The sequence below is a fragment of the Lissotriton helveticus genome, chromosome 9 (genome assembly GCF_964261635.1).
Source record: "Lissotriton helveticus chromosome 9, aLisHel1.1, whole genome shotgun sequence".
NCBI lineage: Eukaryota > Metazoa > Chordata > Amphibia > Caudata > Salamandridae > Lissotriton > Lissotriton helveticus.
The window spans coordinates 231,796,390-231,822,862 of NC_136070.1; the positions used below are offsets into that span (position 1 = coordinate 231,796,390).

Below are 26,473 nucleotides of genomic sequence, written 5' to 3' on the forward strand. Positions count from 1 at the left end.
TATTATCATGTTTTTTCACAGGTTTGGGGCTGGCTTAGGGTGGGGGGGACTGGTGGCACAGGGGAGAAGTGGTTGGCATACTCCAAGTTCGCATGACGGTTTGCCGGCCAAACAGTCATGCGCACTTTGCATGTTCCTCATCAGGCTGTAATACACATTCTTGTGAGGAATATGCCCAGGCTCCCACTGCCTGTCTGAGCAACGAACCACGGCGCTCAGACCAATCACAAAGCTGCATTGTGATTGCCGCCCCTAAGCCAATCACAATGCGGCATTGCAGCATACTGATTCGCTTAGTGGATCCTGGGGGCTACCTGCTTCTGGGACTCACCAGAGAAGGAGACACAACAGTGGAGAAACGATCACTGAGGCTGTGATAAGGTTAGTGGGTCTTTTTTGTATTTTGTCTGTCCCCCCCCCCCCTGTGCCCTCCCTGGCGCCAACCTCCCACCCCTCCAATCCCATTCCCTGCCAGCTATTACGGGTGGTGCATTCGACCCTTCAAAGTGAGCCGCATCCGTCCTTAGCAACAGTGGCCTGAGTTCCTGCAGGTGTTAGTTTGCCTTTTTACTATTTTATTAAAAATATGAATTTTTACTGCTTTATTGTATGTTGTGTGAGGTGACTGGCATAATGACAATCCGTCTCTCTGCTAATGCAGAACTGGTGCTCCTGTAACAGCACTCCAATATCTTTGGGTCAGGTTGGCGCCCAGTAAAACTACAAAAGCAGAAGATGCTGACCAATAAAGAAACAAGGAAATGAGAGTGACGTTGAAGCCAACCAATAGTAAGTAATGAGCAGACTCTAAGCCCTTTTTAGGTCTCGGTACTATCCGGTTCGTCAGAACCGGAAGTAGAGAGATCTTATGTTTCTTAGAGGGGCTCTTGATCCCGCCTCTAATTTCGGCTCTCTCCCATTGGCTGGCTTTCTAAAAGGAGGCCAGCCATTGGAGGAGAGAGCCGTCACTCCGATTTAGCCCCGTCTTTCTCGGATTTGGGGGCGTCATTTTTGCTGTTCTTTAGACAGTGACGTCATCCGTTACTCAAAAACAGCAAAACCACGCCCCCAAATCCGAGAAAGACTGAAGCAGGCGGGCGCCATTTTTTTTTTCCTTCAACGAGCTGCAGGACTCCCTCCTCGCCTGTGCTGCCGGGCTCTATTCCGCCTTGTACCCGTGTTCCCACGTTGCTCTCTCCCTCCTGGACTCCCCCTTTGTGCTCTGTTTACCATAGGCTGGCTTGAGGCGTGCAGACTGTTATGGTTTCGCCCGCCTTTGCTGAGTCTGGAGCAGAGCATAGACAAAAAGAAAGGACACAACGCGGAGGTACGGTGTAGCGTCTGCGAAGAAGCAGAGCCCATTATGGACTGGCACAGGGTGTTCTGTAAAGTGCGAGCCCGCTACAGAGAAATTGCAGGAACGCACCAGCAGATTTAGCTTGCCCTCCGCTTGGTATTAATCTCCTCATGGATGTGCGCAGGAGGTGTAGTCCCGCTCCCCCCTCCCTCCGCCCGCCCGCAGCTCTCCTCAGTCCCGCTCCCCCCCTCCCTCCGCAGCTCTCCGGTAGTCTGCTCTTGCTTTCCTAGTTTGGATATGACACCCGTATCATGGTGTCAAGGATCGGGCAGGAGTTCCGCACTTGCCTCGGTACACCCTACGAGACGTTCCCCCTTGCAATCGCCTGCCCAGTTCACCTCGCACTCCGGGTCTCCAAAGTGCCTCGAGGACGCCGAGTTCGCTGGAGGCGCACTGAGAGGCTGCATCGCCTCCGTGATCCCGTGAACTCCGCATCCAGAGAGAGGAGTCCGGCCACAAGAACCACGAGGTCCCACAGCCAGTGAAGGGAGCCGCCGCAGAGGAGTCCCCGCTACAGTTTGCATTTATCCTTTGACTCCTTGGTCAATCACTCTCATCCGCCTTTTCACTCTCCTCCACCCTGCTTTTATTAAAAAACAAAAATCCATTTTCTGTAATGTTTGTGGCGCTTTCCTCTTTCGACTTTGAGCTTCGGGCAATGAGAGGCAGCCGACGGGGGACCGGTTTCAGGTAAGTAACTTCTTATTCTTTCCGCCTCTCCCTCACCATTCCTTTTCATACTTTCTAAACACTATGTACAATTACAGTCGGACGCTGTCCGCTCCCAACCAGCGGTCTGCGTATCGGGTGCAGCAATTAACTTTTACCTCTGTGACGTTGTCTTAGAGAAATTAAAAGGTGAATGTGAGATTGGCGCCTCCCATTAAATTTTGGTAAACCTGATTGTTAAGAAGTATGCTACGGCAAATTAGGCTTTCGAATATTATTTATTCTCAAATAAGATACAACCACCGGCTGGAGCAGGGCATAAGCAAGCAGTATGCCTGACAGGGTAGTATGGGGTGGGTTTGGTTTAATGGGACATACGTTCCGAGTTTTAACAAGTACTGTGCCTCTTTACATTACTTTACCATAGTGTGCAAAAATAAGGGCCCTAGAGCAAATTAAGAAACTGAGCCTACTAACTCCTGGAAGGGGGATAATATACAGCATTAATCAGTTCTTCCTCTGCCCCCCAGGTTCCTGGGCATCAGTGCCGCTGCACCTAATTTCTCGGGCTCTTTCTCAGTGGGCCCACTGGCTTGCCGACATACATAACAGAGTTAAGCCCGGTACTCAGTGCGTTGTTAGTGCCACAGCACTGTAATCCACATTTCAAATGCACTCTGTTTGACTGAGCCATGTCCCTCTGCTCACACTATCCCACGGCAGCCTTGCTGTGGTGGTGCAGCCAAATGAAGTCTGCACAAGGTCTCTGACTCCTTCCTGTCCTGCTAACTAGTTTAAGTTTTGTAAAGCGCCGACAGGGCAGAGGAAAAAGAGTGTCAGAGCGCTATACAGGGTGGAAGACAAACCTCAGCCCAGGGGAAGGAAGTAATTAAGATCATGTGAAACCAGAGTACATTTTGTCGGAAAAGATGCAGGTAATGTGCAGAAGGAAATATAACTGGAGAAAAAGCAAACATGTAGTAAATATGTGAAGCTTGGAAACTCAGAGAGATGAAAAAAAAGTCCAGGTACAGCCTCTGGGGTAGAGGAGTCTAGAAAACCTCCCTCGCCCTCTGTGTATGCAGTCAGAGTACCCTCCTTTCAGCCCCACCCAGTTCTACCTGCTCAACAGAGAGGCCGCGAACAGAAGGGCCCCGAACAGCCTTAGAGTTTCACTGCAATTACAATGTTCCTTTTCCGGTCAGCAGAGGTGTGCTTAATTTACCTCAGCTGTGCGCCCCCGCAAGCCATTATTTTAAATTTGTGGAGTCCAAATAGCGCCCTGTTTAACACTAATCGCGGCTTGACACTGCTTTACCACAGGCCACAGCCATTCAGTGGCACCGCACCGACCCTTTAATAAAGGCTGTAGTAGAATTGGCCTTTTACGTAGCGCACACCACAGCCAGATTTGCCTCTGAGCACTTTAAACATAGAAGTGATTTAGAGTGACTGTAACCTTTACTTTAACATAAAGTGAGCATTGTTAATCGCCTTTGTCTGTGTCCGGGGTTAATGTTGAACAACCTCTAATAAGTAGGGGCTGTAGAGCTCTCTCCCCAGGGGTACCCCAAGCCCTCAGACAGAGCTCTTAGTGGAATGTGTTTTGAATGGGCTACATGTGTTCATGCCCTCGCACCACAGGCACCAGAGAGCCCCCCAGGGTCACTTGCAGGCTCCAGTGGGTTTCCGCCCTCTCTGTCACTGCAGGAGCCCGGGAGCCCACGAGGCTGGTAGGATGCGTGCTTTAACAGGCTCCTCGCGCTACCCTGTCACCCCGAGGTAGGCGCCCCTTAAAGTAATGCTAGTGTACGACCCCATCTCACGAGGTCTAACTAAGTTTCCAGCCCTGGATGTTCTTTTTTATAAACCATCCTTTAGTGTCTGATAGCTCAGGGGGTTGTGCTCAACCAAGATCACACAATGCTGGACCCAGTGACATGGTGTAGGAATGCTTGAGGCTGGATAAGGCGCATCCCTGTGACACTGGACTTACTGTAACCCCAAAACAGCAGCAGAGCTGACAGCAGTCCCTGCACATCTCAGTATTTCACTTTCCCTCCAGTGGACCAGTGTACAAACATACACTCCTTATTTGGATTTTTTTTTAGGAAAAATGTGATACCAATTTTTTTTACGGACTCCAGTAACTGTCTCATAGTCTGTGGTGTGAAACAGGGGCAATTGTATTGTAACTGAAAGTCCCAATAATAACGTAAACTGCGTGCTTTGTAAGGAAAAACCTTTTCATATAAAGGACTACAGTCTACGGAAAATTATAAACTGAATGAAAAAAAAACCTTCACCCAAAATATATTAAAAATGCACAACTTTGGAAAAAAGTGCCACTATCTTCAGTTTTGGCTGATCCCACTCTGGATGTTTGGAGGAATCGGTTGTCTAATGCAGAATTTCTGCCACGAATCACTCAGAACATCTGTGTTTTTTTTCCAGTAAAATATTTTTCTTTAACGCGACATACTGTCAACTTTTGGGGGATAGTCAAACAACAAGAGAGAAAGGGTCAGACAGTCACTCATATACCCCTTAAGTAAACTTTTTTAAACAACAGAAGAGTGACAAACCAGGTGCAATGCAAACCAGGCAAGAACTATATGACCTTATAACCCGAGTCAGAATAGGGTGGATTGGTGAAGAAACTGTGATTCGAAAAGAACACTCATGCACCAACAAAGTTGGGGGATGAAATTGGGTGAGGGGAGAGGGTGTTGTTGGGTGCTATAATGCTTAATGTGACCGGTAAAATACCAGCAACATAGTGCCTAGTCTCAAGATATTGAGTCCTCTGCAACATACACATTTGAGGCTCAGATGTGCTGGCAGTGTCCTTCCTCCTTCTGATGTGGACAAATTAAGCATCATTGTGTTGTGCAAAAGAAACACTTGTGAACTACACCTTGCAGTGGTAAAAGCTGCATAAGCAGGTGTTGCCAAAATATAACAGCGTATGATAATGAAAAAAGGCCATATTGCTGTTGTTCTTTTGCACTTCATAACCAAAACAAATTGTTTGAAAGCTACATAAAAACGACTATTTAAAAAATGTAATCTTCCCATTTCACATAACTCATTTATCATCTTAACAGTATTTGCACAGTAAAACCGTATAGCACCCAAAATGTTTTGAATTCTGGATTCTCAAACCACGAAGAAGCTATATTTGCCAGCCCTCAATATCTGCACACTGCACTCCAGTCTGCCCTCAATATCTGCCCCTCAATGCCGCCTGCCCTGTGCCTGGTGTGAGGCAGTTTCCTTAAGTCCCCCGCCCATTCTTCTGCTCTGTTGATGGGGCATTAATAGTTGGAATCATTGTAGTTACCAGGGACAGGCAGCAATGGCCCCAGGGCATTTATCTTTGACTGGAGCAATGTAAAATATGAGATTTCAGCCACTAAATCAGCCTTTTCTGCCTTCGATCTTTGTAGAAACCAATTTATATTCCACAGCAGACTCGCACTTGCGTGTATCATTGATTCACTATTTTCTGGCCTGGCCCCCAGTAGATACTGCATGCTCTGCTGAGCAACACTGCTCTACATTCAGTTTCAAAACTGCATTTTCAGTGCCACATTCTGTATTCTCTTCCAAAATGTTATGTTTCAACAAGAACCAACGCTGCAAAATCATTCCTTGAATAATTAACTTACTTTCATGGTTTGCAATAGTGACCCATTCACAAACGTGCTTGGTACAAACACACACAATATGTACCATGTGCAAGGTGTTCCTGTGACTCGTGAAACAGGTGAAATAAGCTGAAGTCTTTGATACAAGAGCACCTTACTATTGTCACATCTGGCACTTGCTCAGGATGTTGTAGGTCGGAACATTGCCTTTGTATTTTTATGTATAACCTGTTATTTCCTTCACCTGTAAGTACTGTACATACTTAATAAAGTGGTAGACAGTTTGAGACGTGATCTGATGTATGAATCTGGTAATTGTAGTACATCACGAGGGCATGTAAGACAAAGGGCTCTATGTGAATGACTGTATGGGTGGCTCTGTGTGTGTGTGGCTCTGTCTGTGTGTGTGCATGGCTCTGTCTGTGTGTGCGCGTGGCTCTGTCTGTGTGTGCGCGTGGCTCTGTCTGTGTGTGCGCGTGGCTCTGTCTGTGTGTGCGCGTGGCTCTGTCTGTGTGTGCGCGTGGCTCTGTCTGTGTGCGCGTGGCTCTGTCTGTGTGTGCGCGTGGCTCTGTCTGTGTGCCCGTGGCTCTGTCTGTGTGCGAGGCTCTGTCTGTGTGCGTGGCTCTGTCTGTGTGTGTGTGTGCGAGGCTCTGTCTGTGTGTGTGTAGCTCTGTGTGTGTCTGTGTGGGTGTGGTGCGTGTGCGGCTCTGTCTCTGTGCGGCTCTGTCTGTGTGTGTGTGCACGGCTCTGTCTGTGTGTGTGTGTGTGGTTCTGTGTCTGCGAATACTCTCTACTACTCTCTAATGCTCACCTATTGCCATTGTAAATGACAATACCATTTATTTATGTTTTAAAAAAAAAATGAAAAAAAATGTCATGAGCAATGCCAATAGCTCTACCTTGAATAATGCCGAGACCATTGCATTGTAAATGCTTGTTTTAACTAGAGATTTTGGAAGCACATTGCTTGTTCTGTGCAGGCAAAACCTAAAAATCACTTTTTCAGTAGACGTTAAGGATACTAGAAAATCGCTATTACCAACACTGTAAAATATATATATGATCGCATTAATTTGTGTATTTCTTAAGTCCAAAATCCATTAAATATGATCAACACTGAAATCACTGAAATTTCCCTTGCAGTTATAGTTAGCTACACAAACAAAATGTCCCCTACATAGTACTTACAACCTCACATATGACACCTCAACTTGTATCATTGAAGACACTAGTGTGGCTTAATCTTTGAGATAAACATTTACATCATTGTGGGCATGCCAGCCATTTTGAAGATGCATGTGTGATTTGGTACACCCCTCTGGTCCAACACTAAAGAATATTCTGCCACAACTCAAGTTAACATTCAGCCTGAACAGGCCCATTCATGCATCTATACATCTTGACATGCCGGATTGCGATGGAAACTTTGGAATCAATTGGAAAGTAAGCCCCAGACTAAAAATAACTGGTGCAACACAATGCCAGTGGCAGATTGTGGGCCGGTAACATGCCAAGTGGCATTACATATTACCTTAGAAATACACTCACAACCAACAGAAGTCCTAAAAAAGACCTGAATACACAAGAAAGGCTTTTGTGACAGAAGCAGTGAACAGATGTAAAGTATCCACTATCACTTGGAAAGTAAAAAAAAGAATGTATTAATTAGCTCCCAACTCCTGGCATCCAGCACCTGGCATTACTGGGTGAACTGGCAGTCGCGGAATTCCAGATTAATGACATCACAGAACTCGACACACAGACAGTGACAGCACGTGGCTGTCCATGTAAAAATACTACACCAGTCCCAATCCGTTTACACCACCTCAAAGGAACCTATGAGCTCTCAAAAGAAACTTAAAACACTAACTAAAACAACAAGCATTTGCAATGCAATAGGTCTCGCATTAGGAAAGTTTGAGCTATTGGTATTGTAAATGACATTTTTTTTATTTATGTGCTGGTTTTGAAAATTGCGAAATTAATAGCTTTGTCATTTACAATGCCAATAGTAAAAAGCTAGCAAAAGTTTTAGGATGCAAGCATGACGCTGCACTGAGCTGCATGCACAAAACCTAGGTACAGAAGACGTGCGGTATTTGAAGGCCAAGAGCAAAAGTCTCAGTTGTAAACTTTTAACATAAAGAAAAATATGCCTGGATGCCTTTGAAGTGAAGCTCTCTGAGTCAGGCGGCTCCTGGAGCAAATGGTAACTAGTGGTTACAGAAAGCTTCTGGGTCAGCTATTTTAACTTCACATAACTGTCTATGGGTTGGGGGAAGAGGGTGTTTTGCGCAATTCAGTACAGTTTCTACAATGTTTCACTGGGAAAATCATTCAAGTCAAAATAATTAAACGATAGTGCCTAGAGGAAGAGTATTTGCGATTACATTTTACATTATACTGAATAGTGGAGGTTATTGGTGCACACTTTATAATCATCAAGATTAGTCTCTGTGTTCTTTTACAAACTGAACAGGTTGTGACCAGACATATTAATGCAGCAATGTTAGTGTCGTGTGTTATTATTCCATACTATGCACATGTCAATGTTTTCTCTGCTGCCCCGTGTTAAAGCTTTGCACATCCGAGCTTTTAAATGCCATAACCTAGAGGTGTGGCGCCGCGGCCAGGGCGACTGACGCTGGAATCTGGGGACCACGGTTCGATCCCCGGCTCCGGCGGCAGGTTAGTCCAGCACCATGTGACTCTGGGCAATAGCTCGCTTAATCTTCCCGACGGCCCCCAGCGCCTAGAGACGCTTACGGGTGATTGTGCGCTTTACAAATGTGGATTATTATTATTATTTATTATTATTAGACAGATTAGAAAATTTGACGCACTGGTGCTGTACAGTGAATACAGGATTTCTGCACCCTAGCAAGTATGACATGTACATAATAAACAACATCGTTTTCCTGAATTGGATTCTCTGCACGATTAAGGAAGCGATCAATTACACATACTCTTTTATTTGTTGAACTGCCCAGCCCCGCTGACACTCAAATGCACTCTTCACATGAGTTTGTGCTACAGATAAAGGGGCACAGTGATCTTACTACCGCAGAAAAGCCGTCAGCGTGTGCAGCATGGTTGAGGGATGTTGGTAATGTACTTCATGCAACTTTGTGGTATAAGGTGTCAACAACCTATGACGGCCGCCAGGGTGGTGAGAGCAGTGAATCGCTTCCAAAGTACACGATAGTAATTGGACGGCTGTCATTCCAGTGAAATCCTCTTAAGAAACATTCGCACATCCAAATAATTTCCTTCTGAAAACTAAACCGGACTCCTGCGACACAGCTACCCAATTAAATGCGTGCGCATTGTTGTTCTGTTTCGAGTGCCAGTGACGCGATACATGAATGATTTACTTATTTACACATTCACCAGGCGCCCCGGTTTTGTCGCGACAAACTCAGAAAGTGTAAGTAAATTAAGCAGAAGCTATGGTTTTTTGAGAGGGGCGACTGGACTCAAAAGGAGGCCAGTGTTTATTTAATCCATTGGATGATTAGTTGGCATCCCTTATCAGGAAGTCATTTAATTAACAAAGATGATTGTGTTTGTAATAGATTGTTTTTTTGGGCGGGGGTGGGGGAGTTTTATATAGCACGAACTCGACCGGAGGTATCAGAGCACTTTACATGAGCACCAGTTGGGTTACAGATGTGTTAGATTTAAAAGTTGTATTTAATTCAAACATTTCACAAAAATATTCACAGGTTTTCACGCAGACTCCGCCGCAGCCGCACGGACCAACCGAGCTACCTGCCAGGCTGGTGCACGCGCTCGACTTGACATGAATCGTATTTCCGCTCAGATCTGTGCCCGGGGCCAGCTCTTGAATGTACCACTGTAAATATGTCAGGGTATTTTAATAAATGTAAACAATAAATTAAACTGATTTCTTCTAAGCAGAAAATGACTCACCCAAGATCAGAACTTATATTACTTCTCATTTTAAGGACAAGACGGACGGTAGAAGTGCGATTCTGACATCTGAGCGGCCGCTGCGGTGCCTAGGCTGCATTTTTTGAAGACTATTTCCGTTCTCCCACTAACCCAGTGACAGGAACGAAAGGCAATGTATGCCGAATTTTGGCAAATGTAGGAAAACCAGTTCTTGTGGCGTTCGATCCAGTTTGGAGAGCTTGGTGTAAATAGCGGTTGTCCGGAGACTTCATGATAAAATGTAACATGTTCGCACTTCAATTGGGAGTAAGGCCTCCAGGGTGGATCCGTTTAATTTTGCTTGAGAACACATCTCTAAAGTTTAAAGCCAATTCGATCGAATGCGTTTATTTGACAGTGAGGGAAGGACCCCTCCCCTGTGCTAGTTGTTGTGTTAATCTGCCCTGCCCCAGATGGCTGCACACAATGGCTGCGGCTGGGCTGTTTGTAAATGCAGATGGTGCCTGGCGGGGTGGTGCTGCTGCGCACTGGGCTAGGAGGACTGTGAACTGGAGGGGTGCTCCGGGTCGCATACTTTTTTTAAAATTTATTTAATGCGATTTTATATAGCGCGAACTGTACCCGAAGGTGCCTGAGCGCTTTACATGAGAACCAGTTGAAAAACTGGTGAAAAACAGTTGAAAAACTGTGAGCCCTAGCAAGGGTTGAGAAGCAAAAATACTTATTGCAATGTTTAGCCGTCTTTCTATCATGTTGGGGATCATTATTGACAATTATTTAAAATCATAATAGAAGCGAAACATGATAAAAACATTAAATGCGTCGAAAACAGAGTGGCTTAAAACACTATTCATTCAATCTACGCTACACATTCAATCTCTCCTGTAAAACTTTAGAGATTAGCGAGTAATTCAATGCTTATCCACAGTGCATGTAGATGTTTTTATGTTTTAGAAAAAAATATGTAACCTTGGATTTCAGCTCTACCCAAACAGAAAAGAGAGTGGTAGAAAAGGGCAGAGACCATAGAGTCGGAGAGAGAAATAGAGGGAGAAAGGGATACGAAGGGCTAGAGTTGGAGAGAAATGAGGGCGAGAGAGAGAGAAAGAGAGAGGAGGGGGTGAGGGGGGGATACGAAGAGAGAACGGAAAGAAAACCAGGAAAGTAAAGAGGAGGGGAAGAGAGTGGAGTCAGGAAAGAAGCTTTTAGGGGCGGCACTGCGGATCCCTTTGAAGCACGGCCTCGCGGCCGTGAACAGGGATGTAATTAGGGGGGTGGAGAAGTGAGGCCGAGCAACAGATGGCTTTGAAGTGGACGCGCTCGGGGCAGGCGGATGAAAAGCGCGAGCAGCAGGGGGCGGAGCGGATCCCTAGAGTTGCATCAGGAAAGCTAAACCAGCAGGCAGATGCGCGTTCACGATCACATGCACTTGTGGAAATCCGCCGGCTGGTTTAGCTTTCCTGATGCAACACTAAAATTCGACCCTATCCATTCCTGTGGAATGGGACAGGCTCGACCTAAAAACATGCTACAATAAAGAGGAAAACAAGTGGCAGCCTTCTGACGCTTACATAGCACCCTATTCCTGTAGCTTTTCAAACTCAACCGTCTTTCTTTGATGGTTATGCACCTCCACCTTCCAGTACAATACATTCCTACTTCCTGCGGGAAACAGCCACTACAACACAGCCGTTTCCACGCATAACCTTAACCACGCGTGCATTACAACAATGCATGCGTGGTTACTACGAATAGCCTTTACCACGCATTCCTTTACTACGAGATACGTAGTAAAGGCATGTGTGTTAAAGGTACAGTTAAAAAAGGGTCTTGGGGGGGGTCTCCCCCCCAAAAAAGCGTGTGTTTCAAAAATGCACGTGTTTCCGTCGTTGTTGAAAGATGTGGAGGCAATCGGCGTCATTAGAGGAAACAGAAAGACACTTCCGCTTCCTCTTTACGATGTACAACGCACCACGGAAGAACTTGAAGAGGAGAGGAAGTGGAGAGGTAAGGGGGATTTTAGTTAAAAAATAAATAAATAAAGGAATGAGGGAGTGGTGTCACGCAGGGGTACATTTTTAGGGTTCCGTGGAAGGGTATTTAATAGAAGGGTTTGTGGGTGGGGGCAGAGGGTCGCACAAGGGTGCAGGGAAGGGGTATTATAAAAAAAAAAAAGAGCTGGAGGGGGAAGGGCGCAGGGGAGCAGTGAAAGGAATTAGGGCAGGGATCGGAGATAACGTATACCATGAAAATGCCATTACCATGCATGGTTTTACAACGAAAATCGTTGTAAAGGTATGCGTGGTAACGGCATTTTCGTGGTAAAGGTTATGCGTAGTAATGGCATTCACGTTGTATCGCATGCGTGGTAAAGGCATGCGTTGCAAAGGAATGCGTTGTAACGTCATACAACAACTTCCTGCACGTTCCACTTTCTAACTCTCCAGACAGGTTTGTTATTTTGTTACTCTTTTGGACCACTTGATTCAACTGATCGGAATACAAACATTTGTAAAAGAAACACTCTGGTGACAGGGGTCAGCTGTAACCTTAAACACAGGGCGTGCGTTCCACCATTTCCAGGGTTATTCTGACTCCCACTTCAGTGCTGAGTGGTTTGAGCGTGTGCAGGGAAATGGAATTATCACATGCAGTATCACAGCCCAGAAACAGTCCAGGGTTAAATCTTGAAGCCAGGAAGCGTGCCAGGGAAACAAGAGTGCTGCTGTGCCAAAGCGATCTGCGAGGGCCGAGGGTGCGGCCGGCATGTGTCTGGAAGCTAGCTGTCCGTGACGCTGCGGTTCTGGCGCCTGATGGCAGAGTTTCCTTCCTTCCATTACCTGCAGCCAGGGCTTTAAGTGGGATGAAAAAACTGGGGGTCTCTCAAAAGGGCGTGGTCAATGTAATCAAAGACGTGGCGTAAAAACACTTAAGCTAAAAATTAGTGCTTACCATAGTTTGCCGCCCGACCTGTATTTTGCTGTTTCTGTCATTGCATCGAGACATATAATACAAGTGACATCATACCTACAAGTCAGGACAAATGGCTTTCTCAATAGTTGTTAGTTGCATAAGATAAATAAGCAGCAACTATGGCTTGTATATAATTAGGGCTCTCGGTTTTATGGTATTTATTTTTTTACCATTTCAGTCTGTATTTATCCATATTTATTTTTTGCTAGTTTGAGCTGTATTTATCCATATTTTGGGTTTTGTGGAAAAATTAAGCTGAAATTAGTATATTTCCACATTTATTTAACTGATAAATATGCACTCATACTTGAATGTCTGCCAGGTTTCAGTGCTGTGAACACCTGCAGAACGTAAATCAGTGCACTTGTATGAAAATATGCAAATTTCAGTATCAACCTTATGCATATCTACTGCTGTTAAAGCCTCTTTACTAAAATTCCTTTCTTACCCCCTTTTCTATCAATCCACACAACTATTGCCTGGTAGTCATGGCAGACAGTATTTAGAATTCCTCAAAAGCAACCCGATTCCCATATTTATCCACATTTAAAAATAAATACAGACAAGAAAATTAATATTTTATGTCTGTAATGAACTGTAAAAATCAGTAAAAACAGAAAACAAGGAGCCTTATATCTAATATTGAAAACATTTCCACTTAAAGCCCTGGTGACACCACAAAAATTTGGCTGCTCCAGAGATTCAAAACGAGAAGGGAAATCCAGAGAGAAAATGACTCTCTTTAAAGGATTTCCCTTCCCCCTATAACCCTCACCTGGCATGACGTCATGCCGTAACTTCTCCACTAGTGAGAAGTGAGTAGTGTGAGCACGCGCACATTGATGTGCCGTCTATCACTGCAGTCCGGAAAAAAATGGACCGCTTGTGACAGGGCACAAAACAGAGCCCGATAGAGACCCATTTCGAGCTCCCCCTTTTAAAAAAAGCACAGGTGAGACCCGGCCCACTTAAAGCCCTGCCTGCAGCCAGGGTACCTCACTGGACATGGTATTCCGTATGGGCGGTCCAACGGAGACACCGAAAACTTGAGTACAAGAGCCTTCGAAGAAACGTTTCATGTGTAAATATCTCCAATAGCGTGTTCCAGGGCACAAGTCGTAAAAAAAGAAGTGGGGGGACTTTGTCACCGGAAGTGACGTCACGACAGGAAGTGACGTCACAAAAGGTGCCGAGCTCCTCGTCCAAGAGAGGCCAAAGAATGAAGTCCAGCTATTTGGCAGGGGGGACGGCATCCCCACTGGTAAAATAAGTGGGGGGCGCCGTCCACTAGCGTGGTACCCCGACTCGAGCCCTGGCGTGTTCATGTGATTGGGTCATGGTCAGGTTCGGGCTGGCATATAGGGCGAGCAGGCAGCGCCCAGTGGCGTAGCAAGGTAAGGTGGAACCCGGTGCGGAAAATTTCTTGTCACCCCTCCGCCCACATTGAAATTATTACATTAAGGGAAAAAAAAGATAGTTACACATTTTTTTTTTAGCTATCTCATTCACCAATGGGGGCCACTTTTATTTTGGTGCCCAGGGCCTATTTTCTATGCAGGTCCGACCCTGGTCATGGTGAGCGTATCTGCTGAGAGAAAATAGGCTCCTTCCTTCAGTCAGAATAACCTTGCCAACATTAACATCCGCTTTCTTAAAAACAAATAAGCATGGCTTCTTTTTACAATGTATGAGCTACAGCATCACCCTCGAAAGTATCCAGGCCCCAAATGATGCAATGCCCGTGCTACAGCGCCTCTACACATTTTCACTGGGTGACCCTGCTTACAGTCTTAGGACATCCATCCTTGCCCGGCAGGTGTCTTCCAGAACCACATTGACCTTGTGCACCCTCCAGGGGGGAGTGGAGGTCGGAGCTACATCCGGTAAACTGGCGAGCCCAAAGAGATGTACCATCAGCAGCTAATGCCTTTGTCACCCCGGGCGACCCACTTTGCATTACCTCTGACGGATGGCAGATGGTCTCTACCCTATTGTGCACTACCATTAGCAGCTGCCACTTTTATAACTTGTATTACCCTGGAGGACCACTCTGTACAACCTCTAACGGGTAACACCTCGCTCACCCCCTTCAATGTGTATGTCACGGAGTAATACCACCACCAGCCAATACCGCTAACAGCAAACACCACCTCCGCCTGAGTAATACAGCTAGCACTGCTGCCACCTGGGATACCCCACTGTAATACAGCTAGCACTGCTGCCACCTGGGATACCCCACTGTAATACAGCTAACACCGCTGCCACCTGGGATACCCCACTGTGTAGTACAGCTAACACTATTGTCACCTGGAATCCCCCCTGTGTAATACAGCTAACACTGCTGCCAACTGAGATACCCCACTGTGTAATACAGCGAACACTATTGTCACCTGAATACTCCACTGTGTAACACAGAAACACTATTGGTACCTGGAATACTCCACTCTGTAATACAGCTAACACCGCTGCCACCTGGGATACCCCACTGTGTAATACAGCTAACACCGCTGCCACCTGGGATACCTCACTGTGTAATACAGCTAACACCGCTGCCACCTGGGATACCTCACTGTGTAATACAGCTAACACCGCTGCCACCTGGGATACCCCACTGTGTAATACAGCTAACACCGCTGCCACCTGGGATACCTCACTGTGTAATACAGCTAACACCGCTGCCACCTGGGATACCTCACTGTGTAATACAGCTAACACCGCTGCCACCTGGGATACCCCAGTGTAATACAGCTAACACTGTTGTCACCTGGAATCCCCCCTGTGTAATACAGCTAACATCCCTGCCACCTGGGATACCCCCACTGTGCAATACAGCAAACACCGCTGCTCACCTGGGTTACCCCACTGTGTAATACAGCTAACATCCCTGCCACCTGGGATACCTCACTGTGCAATACAGCAAACACCGCTGCCACCTGGGATACCTCACTGTGTAATACAGCTAACACTATTGTCACCTGGAATACCCCACTGTGTAATATAGCTAACACCGCTGCCACCTGGGATACCTCACTGTGTAATACAGCGGCTGCTGCCACCTTCGATACATCAATAGTTTAAACGTCTGTCACCCCGAGCTACCCGCTGTACATTATGCCTTTCGCCTGAAGTGCAGCTAACCTGCTTTGCATTAAGTCCTACACCGGACATCACTTGTTACATTACCTCTAAGAGCTCAGTAACCCAGAGACTTCCCGCCTGAGTATTACTTAAAAAGTCTTTGTAACTTTGTGGAAACTCCGTCTGAAGTACCCTTAACAAACATTAAATCTGTAACCCAAGAAACCCCTTTGGGCGCTGCCAGCAAATTAAATTCGCCCACTAAACTCTATGTGCGTGTGCCTGACAACGGAAGCCGCTCTCTCGCAATACTCCCTTATCTGACACTAGCATTTAGCATCCTTCACTTTGCATCTCACCAACACGTTCACTTGTTACCTCGCGAACCGCAACATGCCCACATCATTACATAGTGAAATGTTTCCGCTTTTCCCTACCTCTCTCACGAAACTTATGTAAACTCAGGGGAACGAACGCGTATAAACTATAAACCCTGTGCTCTCTACACCCCCAGCGAGGCGACCGCACGTGCCACACCAGCCAGAGCAATGCAGCCTTTAAACATGAAAAAAACACTTCTGCTTCCATTAGGCTGACGTCTTTGCAAAGTTATACAACCAGAGAGCGCGAGAAAGGGGGTGCTTGCTGTACACGATGGAATGTAATTAGTTAGGGAGCGTAAAGCTGTCCTTTTGGCCGAATTATATGTTCAACTTTTAATTTTATGTAGGAAAAGCATCCTAACACTTGAAGCCCCATGGCCAGACGCGGGATGACAGGACTGCTGCTTCGCCACTAAGGTGCGTTCTTGCGTCACTGCCTGACGCTAGCTCCTAGCCGCTCTTGCGTAGATCACCTGCATGACGTATAAGGCGTGTCTTGTGTAACTGTCCATCTCGTTAGTGTACCACTGTTTATGATGTACCTGCGCTACATTAATAAGAGACTGATGTTTGGGGTGACTGGAAGTGCCAGGCAGCGACGGACTGAACCTTCACAATGCGCTCTGGGTCAAACTTCTAGAAGACAACTAAACTGTGCTCGGCTCATGTGCTAACGTGTGATCTTGTTTCCCGCCGTGCAGCCCAATGTTGACGTACATGATGCAGCACTGTACTCTTGTGGTACGCTGTAATTTTATGAGTAGAACCATTAGTCTGAGTCTCATTGTTAGCTGTAAATGGTTGTATTTTTAGCTGCCAGTGACAGTCTTACTTGTGAACGTGAAGTTCATAGCCGTGCACTGGAACAAACAGTACAGCGGCCTCTCATTTGAAATTACAATAAGCGGCAGCGCCCCAGCCGCACAGTCTCACTAAAAGCTCTTCACTCTCAGAGAATCCCTGCTTCTGGCGGAACGGGAGCCGCAAGCAGCAAAGGTCCACTCACCCGAAGGAGAAGACGGTGTCCCCATCCCTCGCAGCCATGGACTCGCTCTCCCCCGCAGAGTTGGGCTGGATGGAGGAAAAGAAAGCCCCGCACTTGAGGAAGTTTGTGCCGCGATCAGGAGCAAGAACAGCGACGGGACAGTTTCATTGTTTGTAAACTACTGGGTCAGAAGTGAGCGCTACGGACTCCAGGATCTGCAGCGCTGGCGGCGATCCAGGGGGGAGGGCAGGGCGTGACATCACTGCGGGAGGGGAACTCCAGCCCAGGCTGCGCCGCCTGCATTGGAGGCACCAGGGTTCAGTTCTGTTTACATCGCGAGGGAGAGCTGATGAAGAGCAATCTTCGCTGAAAACGTACAGCGCTTTAAAGACACTGAAGCAAAACACAGCGTTAACAAGCAGAGGATCCCACAGTTCATGTTCTCAAATTGGAAGGGTACAAAAGAGAGCAGGAGGAGGGTAAACAGAGTTTCAAGGCTGGAAATAACTACATTGCGGTTTCTATAAGCGTTACTGTTACGCGTCAACCAAAACAGACAGGCCTTCCAACTGGGACAGCTCCAGAAATCTCAAAGCAGACTGCCACACTTTTCGAAGACTGGAGGGCAGTGGATCAACACACGAAGGCGTTAATGGGACAGCTACGATTTCAGAGAGCCAGACCGACACCCATATGAAAGTCTTAAGCTTATGAATCAACGTATGCCTTTTGCAGCTTTTGGACTTTGAGACATCTGTCTTAAAAGTCTGTGTCGCTTCTAAAATGGAAAACACGTATACAACAAAAGACAGCAATGGGTGACCACTTAGTATGGAAGCAAATTTTGGGCAGTAATTGTAATAATTCAGGACAAAGCTAAATATTCAGGGAAAAGCAACATTTTACGGAACCATCTGGGAAGGTATAGCTTTAAACAGGGCCACAGGAAGTATGCGATTGTGCTGCACTGCAGCAGTGTTTTACACAAACACTTACGGATTTGTCGCACTTGCCACTTAATCAGTCATCTGCTACCCAATATGCAGAGTTTAACCACAACATTTTTTTCTAGCTCAAACAGAACAAAACGCAACATGTGTTGTCACACAGCTCAATCCCTTTCGCTAAGGCTAACGGTTCACCTTTCTGTTGTTTATTGCTGTGTTTGGGTCAAACTGGTTCTAATGAGGTGAAAAATTTGCCCAGATAGCGTTAATAAGTGTAACAAGCCGCAGCAGTTTCTGCACTTGGATTGCCCGCAGCTCTTATTCTTTCACCCGGACCGTTGGCGCAACTGAGGAACTTTGGAACACTGGTGGCCTACAGAGCGGGAGGTCGGGACTGCGAGGACCAGCATTCCCTAATCACCTGCAGCTGGTGCCTCTTCCCGTTCTCTCCCCGCCTACTTGTGGTACTTATTCACGGCCCCCCACGCTCCGCGGAACGCGCGCCGGGCGAAGGGCGGTCCCGTTTTAGCCCGTTATAGACCGTGCAAGACCAGACCGGGCCCCCCCTCCAACTCCTCCTGCGATATGAACTGTCTATGAACTGTATGTATCCTCCACTTCCTTTTAAATAGATTTTAACTATATTTTTAAACGTTTGGATTTTACATTGTGCTTATACCATGTCTATACGAGGAAGTAGGAGCAAAACTGCCGCAGGAGGTGTTCAGTTAATAGGCCCTTTAGATAACTTTATCATTAGGGCAAACTCTTTCATCGACCAAGGCATCTCTGATCTAGAACGTAGAGTGTCTCAAGACCTAGCTCTTGCAAAAAGATCTTCTATGGGCCATTTTGAGACCGCTAGAACACTTGAGCAGGTTAGGAAGTCTGGCCCGATAGTTGCTCGTGCTGATATTCACAGCCTACCAAATGTGGTGGACTTATCAGGATCACAACTTCTATCCGATTCACGCAAAGGTTAATGAGACAACTGTGTTACCCAAAAACCAGGGGGAGAAGCCAAACCAAACCACACAGAGAGTGCAGAACAATAGGCATACTGAGCCCCCAAACCTTGTGTCAAATGAGACCCTGGGACACGGAAGTATTGAGATATTGGCTAACACGGTAGGGGGAAGCAATGACAATGAGGTTGACAGTCAACTTTTAATAAAAATTGGTGAGTTACTTAAATCCTATCTTTCCCCAATAGAAATCAGACTAGGGTACGTTGAAAAGCAGTTAGTCGAACTGATTGCTCTCTCAAAAAATCCATTAAATCAGGGAGTACCAAAGACTGGGGGTAAAAAACCAACCATCAATAAACCAGTAGGCCCACAAGTAAAAAAAACGGTTACTGCAAGTGAAAATGTAACACCGAAAACCCCTACAGTAACAGAGAAGAAAAGTGTAGAAATGCCTAAGGAATTTACTCCGCAGACCAGGCAGAAAAAAAATACATTCAAAGCCCGCTCTAAATCCTAATAGGGACTGGAACAGGGGAGCTTCTAATGGTAGACTAGCTGTTAACCTCCCCCCTGAGGCCAGCCCTTTTGTGGTGGTGTTGACTGGCGTACCGGAGTCGGTGGACCCCGTAGAGGAACCTAGCTGGACATTAAAGAATAAGGTCCAACATTGGCTCAATATGAACCGACCCCTTCCATCTTATTGGTCGAGCAAGATCCTAATGGTACGCAGTGTCCCTTGGGTGGGGCATGGAAGGAAAACAATTCAGGGTGACTGCGTTTTGATTAATTTTGAGGATCCGTTCAGTTCAGTTCAATAACTTTTATTCGATTACCAGTTGTATAATCATAAAAAGTGCATACATAAAAAAAAAAAATTTCATCACAAACATAAATTTAAAAAAGACAAAGTTTAAAAAGGTACTTAGGAAAAAACTTATAATTTAAGTGATTCTGTACAGTTTGAAAGATTTTGACGTATTATGATAGTGGCTTTTAAGAATGTCGCTATGGATTTAGCTACATGTGGCGAGTCCAAACACTGCAGAAAGAGAAATGCAGAATGACACTGTCTATGGCCACTGGATCGAAGAAGTGGAATAATCCAAGATTTACGCGGAGATTTACATTATTTGCAAAACAAAGTAATGTGAATCGTTGTTTGTGGAGACATTTCATCGCATGGACAGTTCATGAGCGTGCGGGACCAATTATGGATTTCAGGAAAGGAAACTAAACGAAAAAAAGTATTAAAGCGAAATCTTGTTAATAAAAATTTCTCGTGGTTTGACAGAAAGTAGGACAAGTAGGGTTGCATACCTTTGAGAGGTTGTATTGCACAAATTTGGGTATTCAAAGTTTTTGTAATCTCTGCCTGATTTCGCAGCTCTCTCAAATGGGCCAAACACATTGACTTTAGCTGTTTTCTAGAGATATCTTCGATAGCAGCAGGATCATCGAAATAAGACTTGCAGCCAAGGTCAGTAAAAAAGTTCCGCACGTAGATCAACCATGGGATCTTGTGCCAGTTGGTTAGGGCTAAACAGTCTGTGATGAGGGATCGTGTTAAATGACACTCGGGTTTGGTCCATATGCGTTGCCACAGTAAGATAGGTTGGGAACGGATGGTATCTGTAATGTATTCCATGCCAAGCTCGGTATGAGAAGCGAAGTTTGGGGAACTTTGCGGGAGGGCTAGCACATATTTGATAAAGCCGTTCTCTGTTACTTGTAGATGATCTATATGGCCGTACCCCCACACGCCTGCTCCATAAGTAGCCACACTGTGACACTTAGCATAGTATATTTTCAAGAGTTCAGGTGGAGCAGGTTTCCCCAGTTTTCTCGAAAAAGAAATCAGGGCCGATGTTGCACGCCAAAAAAGGAGGTTTCTAGTGGCCGTAGCTTGACGCCAGTTTAAAGCATCATCCACGAGAATTCCTAGATAAGGATATACAGAGGTTTTTTCCAACTTTGTGTTATCCACCAATATTGATTTATGGTTTTTGACCCTGGGGCCAATGTGCATGGTGAAGGTCTTTTTTATATTGATTTTCAGGCCAAGTGAGTCCATAAAGTTGCTATATTTATTGATTTGTTTCTGGAGTTGGTTTAATGTACGGGCCAGGATGACTGAATCATCTGCATATAGCAGGGTCGGTATTGGACGGTGGTTTATCTGGGGTAGATCCTGGCTCCCTTCCAGCATAGCCTGCTCTAGTCCATTGGTGTAAAGGTTGAACAGGAAGGGAGCCAGTACACAACCCTGTCTTACTCCCTTTGTTATTGGGAATGAGCGGGACAACTCTCCGTTGGTACCATATCTGACTCGCCCTGAAGCATTGGAATAAAGTTCACGGAGGAAGACTATTAAAGGAGGATCCACTCCAAGGTCACTGAGTATTTTCCAAAGTTTTCCGTGTTGGACGCAGTCAAATGCCGCACTGAGGTCGACATAGACAAGGAAGATGTTACCTCCTTTGGCGCCAACATATTTCCCGGTCAAAAGGGCAAGGTTCAGGGCCTGTTCCACGGTCCCAAGCCCCTTCTGGAAGCCGTATTGCAGGTCGGTCATGATGTTATTTTCCTGGGCCCAAGATTGTAAACGGTCCAGGAGCACTCGACCTGCAATTTTGCCCATGGAATCCAGAAGGGAGATTGGCCTGTAGCAGGCTGGGTCGTTACGGTCGCCTTTTTTAAAGATGGGTAACAAGGTTGACGTCGACCATGACTGAAAAAGCCCATCAGATGTTACTACTGCCATAACCTGAGTAATTATCGGTGACCAGAGTTCTATGTTGTGGAGAAAAATGTCCATTGGAACTCCATCGGGACCCGGAGCCTTGCCTGGTTTCGATGCCTTAATTGCTTTAATAACTTCACTGTGTTGAAAATGGATATTTATCGGGTAGATGTTATTCTTCGATGTATGGGCTTCACTTGGTTCTGATCCTGTTTCTGTTGCGTTTTGAGAGGATGGACCGAAGATTTTAGAAAAATGCATAACCCAGTCATCCTCCGTGATTGCTACATCTAGATGCTGGCCTTCTGTGCTATCGGCCAGAAAAGGAGATCTTATAACTTGCCAGAATAGGGCGCTATCCTTCCTTTGGCTGCTGTCATGGAGTTGTGTCCATAGGTCTTGCTTAATTGCTTTTTTGCGTTCCCGTCTGGCTAGGTTATATAGTTTTCTTAAGTTGGAGATTTCCACTTGGTTTCTCATGGGTCTATGTAGGGCTTCTTTCAAGCTTGAGAGGGCTTTTCGACAAGCTGTGTCAAACCATCTCGTAGTAGAGGGCTTACTATTCTTTAACTTGACAAAGAGTTCCTTACCAATTGTTTCTAAGATGTTCTGAAAGCTATTAATGATTGACCGGGGTGTAGTATCTGAAGATAAGCATTCAAGTACCCAAGGCTTAGATTTTTCAAGAATCTTCTCTGTCACTTCCACCGGGTCAGCCATGGCCCATTTGACTGTGTAGCCATTCAGTTTGTTCATGGTTAATGAGTTTTGATTTAAAAGACTCATTCTTACGGGGTGTGCATTAGCCATTTTTGGGGTGATTCTTACACTGATTGGATAGTGGTCACTCATTGCATTTGTCCCTGTTACAAAATTGGTTAGTTGCCCCTTGAGCGATTGGGAGGACAGTATGTAGTCTATAGTTGTTAGGAAGCCTCTTCCATGGAAAGTTGGAGAAAAATCTTTCTGTGGATCTACTAGCTCATTTGCAAAGTCCAAATCTAAAGAAAATAGAATCTCATTTAACTTGTTTCCACAGTGAGTGAGCAAAATGGGGCATGGGATTACCATGTTCGTTTTGCAGCCCACAGTTTCCACTTTTGTGGTTGAGACACAGTGGGAGATTAAAGTCACCGCCCCATATTAAGTGTTCTGTATTTTGGTTAAAATCATTTTGCAGGGCTGTTAAGAAAGTGGCAATCTCTACTAGGATTGTCAGACAATCCAATGTAGTTAAGTTATTGTAATAATTAATAAAAATGTAGGTGCGGTCGTTTGCAAAATTTAATTGCATAATTTGGTAGGTCGAGAATTCTTTTAGTATTTTGATGGATAGACAGGGGAGAGTATTGGCGACATAAATCACAAGACCCCCCTTTGGCCTGCCCATGGCTCCCTGGACTGCTGGGGTGAAAAAGGTTTTGTATCCCATTAAATGTTTTGGAATAGTAGACCATGTTTCCTGGAAACAAAGTACCTGATGTTCCCTTACTGTTTCAGACCATAACTCGAGCGTTATTTTGGAGGACAGTCAGCAACATTCCAATACATTATGGAAAGGTTCAATTTATTGGGGTCAGGGTCTTTGCAGCTACTCCTGTAGCAAAGGGCAGAACTCACGGACAGGAGACCTCTAAACGAGCGGCTCCCGCGTAGCGGGGGCCGCGAGAGGTAAAGAATGATTCACTGGAGGCGTGGCACTGGGAGGGGGCGCGGCTCACGAGGGAAGAGGACCCAGCTGTAGGTGGTGAATGCTGGTCCTCGCAGTCCCGGGGGCCGCGCCTCTCACCTCCTCTGCGGCCATGAAGCTGGTCTTTACCTCGCGCTGGAACAGTAAGGCAGCAAACAGTCTTTGCAGCTACTCCTGTAGCAAAGGGCAGAACTCACGGACAGGAGACCTCTAAACGAGCGGCACCTCGTACCGTGGATCATATCTGCTCATGGGGAACCCCAGGTAATAAAGGAGGTATAGAAACTAAACGACTCTCTTTTTTCAACCCGCCTAGGAATCGTATTGGGCCAGTTTATGAAGGGAATTGGCTCAGGGTGGGCCATCGAGACCAGGGAGGAGTGGGAAGGTAACTTTATCAGAAATCCTTCTAGGGACATAGTCTATAGGGACAGCTGGAGAGGAATTCCGACGACAAATGGTATAGCTGTCTGGAGACGGTTGACTGACCATCACCGACAAAGGGGTCCTCGATTGTTTGTCAGGAACAAGTTAACTGTACCCCCTTAGTGGTCATCCCCCTGACCAACGATTCAAAATCACTAAAAGTTATCTTTTGGAACATTGCGGGCCTCCGCCCCAAGGTTGAAGATGGAAGTGCCCTGAACTTTTTGCAGAATCATAATGTAATCTGCCTTCAGGAGACATGGTCTACCAGCGAACTTCATCTGATAGGTTATAAAACCTATTTCTCCCCAGCATTAGCAGGAATTATGGGCAGGCCCAAAGGAGGATTGTCTATCTTTATAGCCAACACAATACAAGCACTGAAAGTAACTGTAGTCCAGCTGGATGTAAATTACCAGCTACTCTGCCTTTCCTTTACCAACAAAGAGATTATCCTTCTGCTTAATTTCTATAATAATCTTTCGGAAGGACAGGTCCTGAAGGTCTTGTTTAACCTGCGAGTTAAGCTCTCTCAGATGACACAGGATCTTGGAGATAGAGTCAGTGTAAGCATCCTATGGGGGGGTGATTTTAATCTGCATCCCTGTTCACGCAGTAGTAGTAACATCTGCGGGATGGTGGATGAAAATGACGGCCCCATCGTTCATTTTAATCATTCTAGCATGGGGTCGTACCTACATGAAGTTCTCTCAGCCTTAGGTCTCATGATAGCTAATAAAGTGGACTCGACTTCAGATCGGCTCGAACCAACATTCTTGGGGAGGGGCCATGAAACTACAGTCGACTATGTCCTAGTATCGAACGTTCTGGCCAATAGAGTCATGAGTTTTGATCTGCTAGTCAACACATGTTGGACAGGCCACATGAAGGGCTCGCTCCCTCCCCGCAGGACAGGGCCCGGGCCACCGTCAGCACCATTGCCCGGCCCAGCCGCCATCTTGGACACGGCACCACGCGGCCGTGCGGCCTCAGCCCGACCCCAACCCTGGGCCTGGCCAGGCCCCGACATCCCGGCACCACCCTCCACCCAGGAGGTGAACGGCCCACTTGGCAGGTCAATGGGAGTACGAAGTGTCGATGGCTCTCCCCCGCCAGGTGCCGAGCACCCCCAGCCTCCTCGGGCGCTGGCTCCACCCCCCTGCTGGGTGTCTGGACTCCCTCATCCCAGACCTCCCGACCTCCAAGAGCGAGGGTCCGGACATCAAAGGGCGCCAGACCTATAACTGAGGCAGCCCCAGGACAGGAAGGCAGTTGTATCCTGGAGTCGAGAGACACCGCGACGAACTCATCCTTGACGGACTGTTGGCGCTGCCACAGCCCTGCCTTGTGAACTATTGTCCTGCCTGCTGGCGCTGCCGCGGCCCTCTGCAACCTTCATCCTCGTGGGACCTGCTGGCGCTGCCGCGGCCCTCTGCAACCTTCATCCTCGTGGGACCTGCTGGCGCTGCCGCGGCCCTCTGCAACCTTCATCCTCGTGGGACCTGCTGGCGCTGCCGCGGCCCATTGTAACCTTCATCCTCGTGGGACCTGCTGGCGCTGCCGCGGCCCGTTGCAACCTGCATTCTCGTGGGACCTGCTGGCGCTGCCGCGGCCCGTTGTAACCTTCATCCTCGTTGGGACCTGCTGGCGCTGCCGCGGCCCGTGCCACCTACGACCTCTTCGGGACCTGCCGGCGCTGCCGCGGTCTGACCCCTCCGAACACCGAGCTCGAGGATTGTGAGCTATCACCGTTACACACCCGTACCCGTGGGTACCAAGACTGTCCCGCTACCCCCTTCCCTTACTAGAGACTAGAATTGAGAGGATCATCGTGTCCTGATCGCCCTGTATCGTACCACTCTACTACCCGAAGTGCCTATAAAAGGTGTTACCATAAGCTTTGTGTGGTGTCCATCTGTGGGGGGGAAGTTACCTGTCTGTGCGATCACTGTGCTCGGCCGACCCTCCAGGTCCCCGTCTAACATTGGTGGCTAGCGGCGCGATCCGAACCAACGCGTACCGTACAGACAGTAACTCACCCTACGACTAAAACCACCATGACGACCAAAGAGAGCGGATCGGCGGAGAAGTTCCAGATGGAAAAGCTGGAAGAATACAACCACCGAGAGCTCAAACAATTTTGCATGGACTTAGGCATTGCTACCACCGGGCTAAGCACAAAAGAAGACTTCAAAAACGCCCTAGAGGCCTGGACAGAGACAAATACCGCAACCCCCCGGGACCCCGCAGCCCCGGAAGTCAACACCACCCGGACGGAGGAACGGAGAACAGGCCCCTCCCATGAAGAGATCCAAGAGCGGGAAAAAAATAGATTACACGAGTTAGACTTGGCACGACTCAGATTAGACGGAGAATTGAAACTGGCGGAACAAAAAAATAAACTTAGAACACTTACGGCTCAGAGAAGAGCGAGAGGAAAAACAGAGACAGAGAGACCTCGAAGAAAAAAGACTGGCATACGAGCACGAGTGCAAACTAGCGGAGATAGAAATGCGCAAACTGAACAAAAACCTAGGGGTGCCCGAGCAACCGCACTCCCCGGGTCCTACCGAGCAGAAGGTCCACATCCCCAAGGATGTGGTCCGAGAATATCACCGGAACGACGACATACAGCAGTGGTTCAAGGCCTATGAGATTGCCATGACCGCCCACCGGGTCGCTCGAAGCGACT

At 46.9% G+C, this 26,473-nt stretch overlaps 1 protein-coding gene across 3 annotated transcripts in view; it reads right to left on the reverse strand.

Annotated features, from left to right (window-relative positions):
- Positions 1-17,250, reverse strand: part of BMF (Bcl2 modifying factor) — a 213,395-nt gene extending 196,145 nt beyond the window's left edge. For 2 of the 3 annotated variants that reach the window (XM_078659778.1, XM_078659777.1), the window contains exon 1: positions 17,032-17,250. In XM_078659778.1, coding sequence (XP_078515904.1) covers positions 17,032-17,069 — 38 coding nt within the window. In that variant the 5' untranslated portion in view covers positions 17,070-17,250. The remainder of the gene's footprint in view (positions 1-17,031) is intronic. The other variant, XM_078659776.1, reaches the window with a different exon arrangement.
- Positions 17,251-26,473: the final 9,223 nt, after the last annotated feature.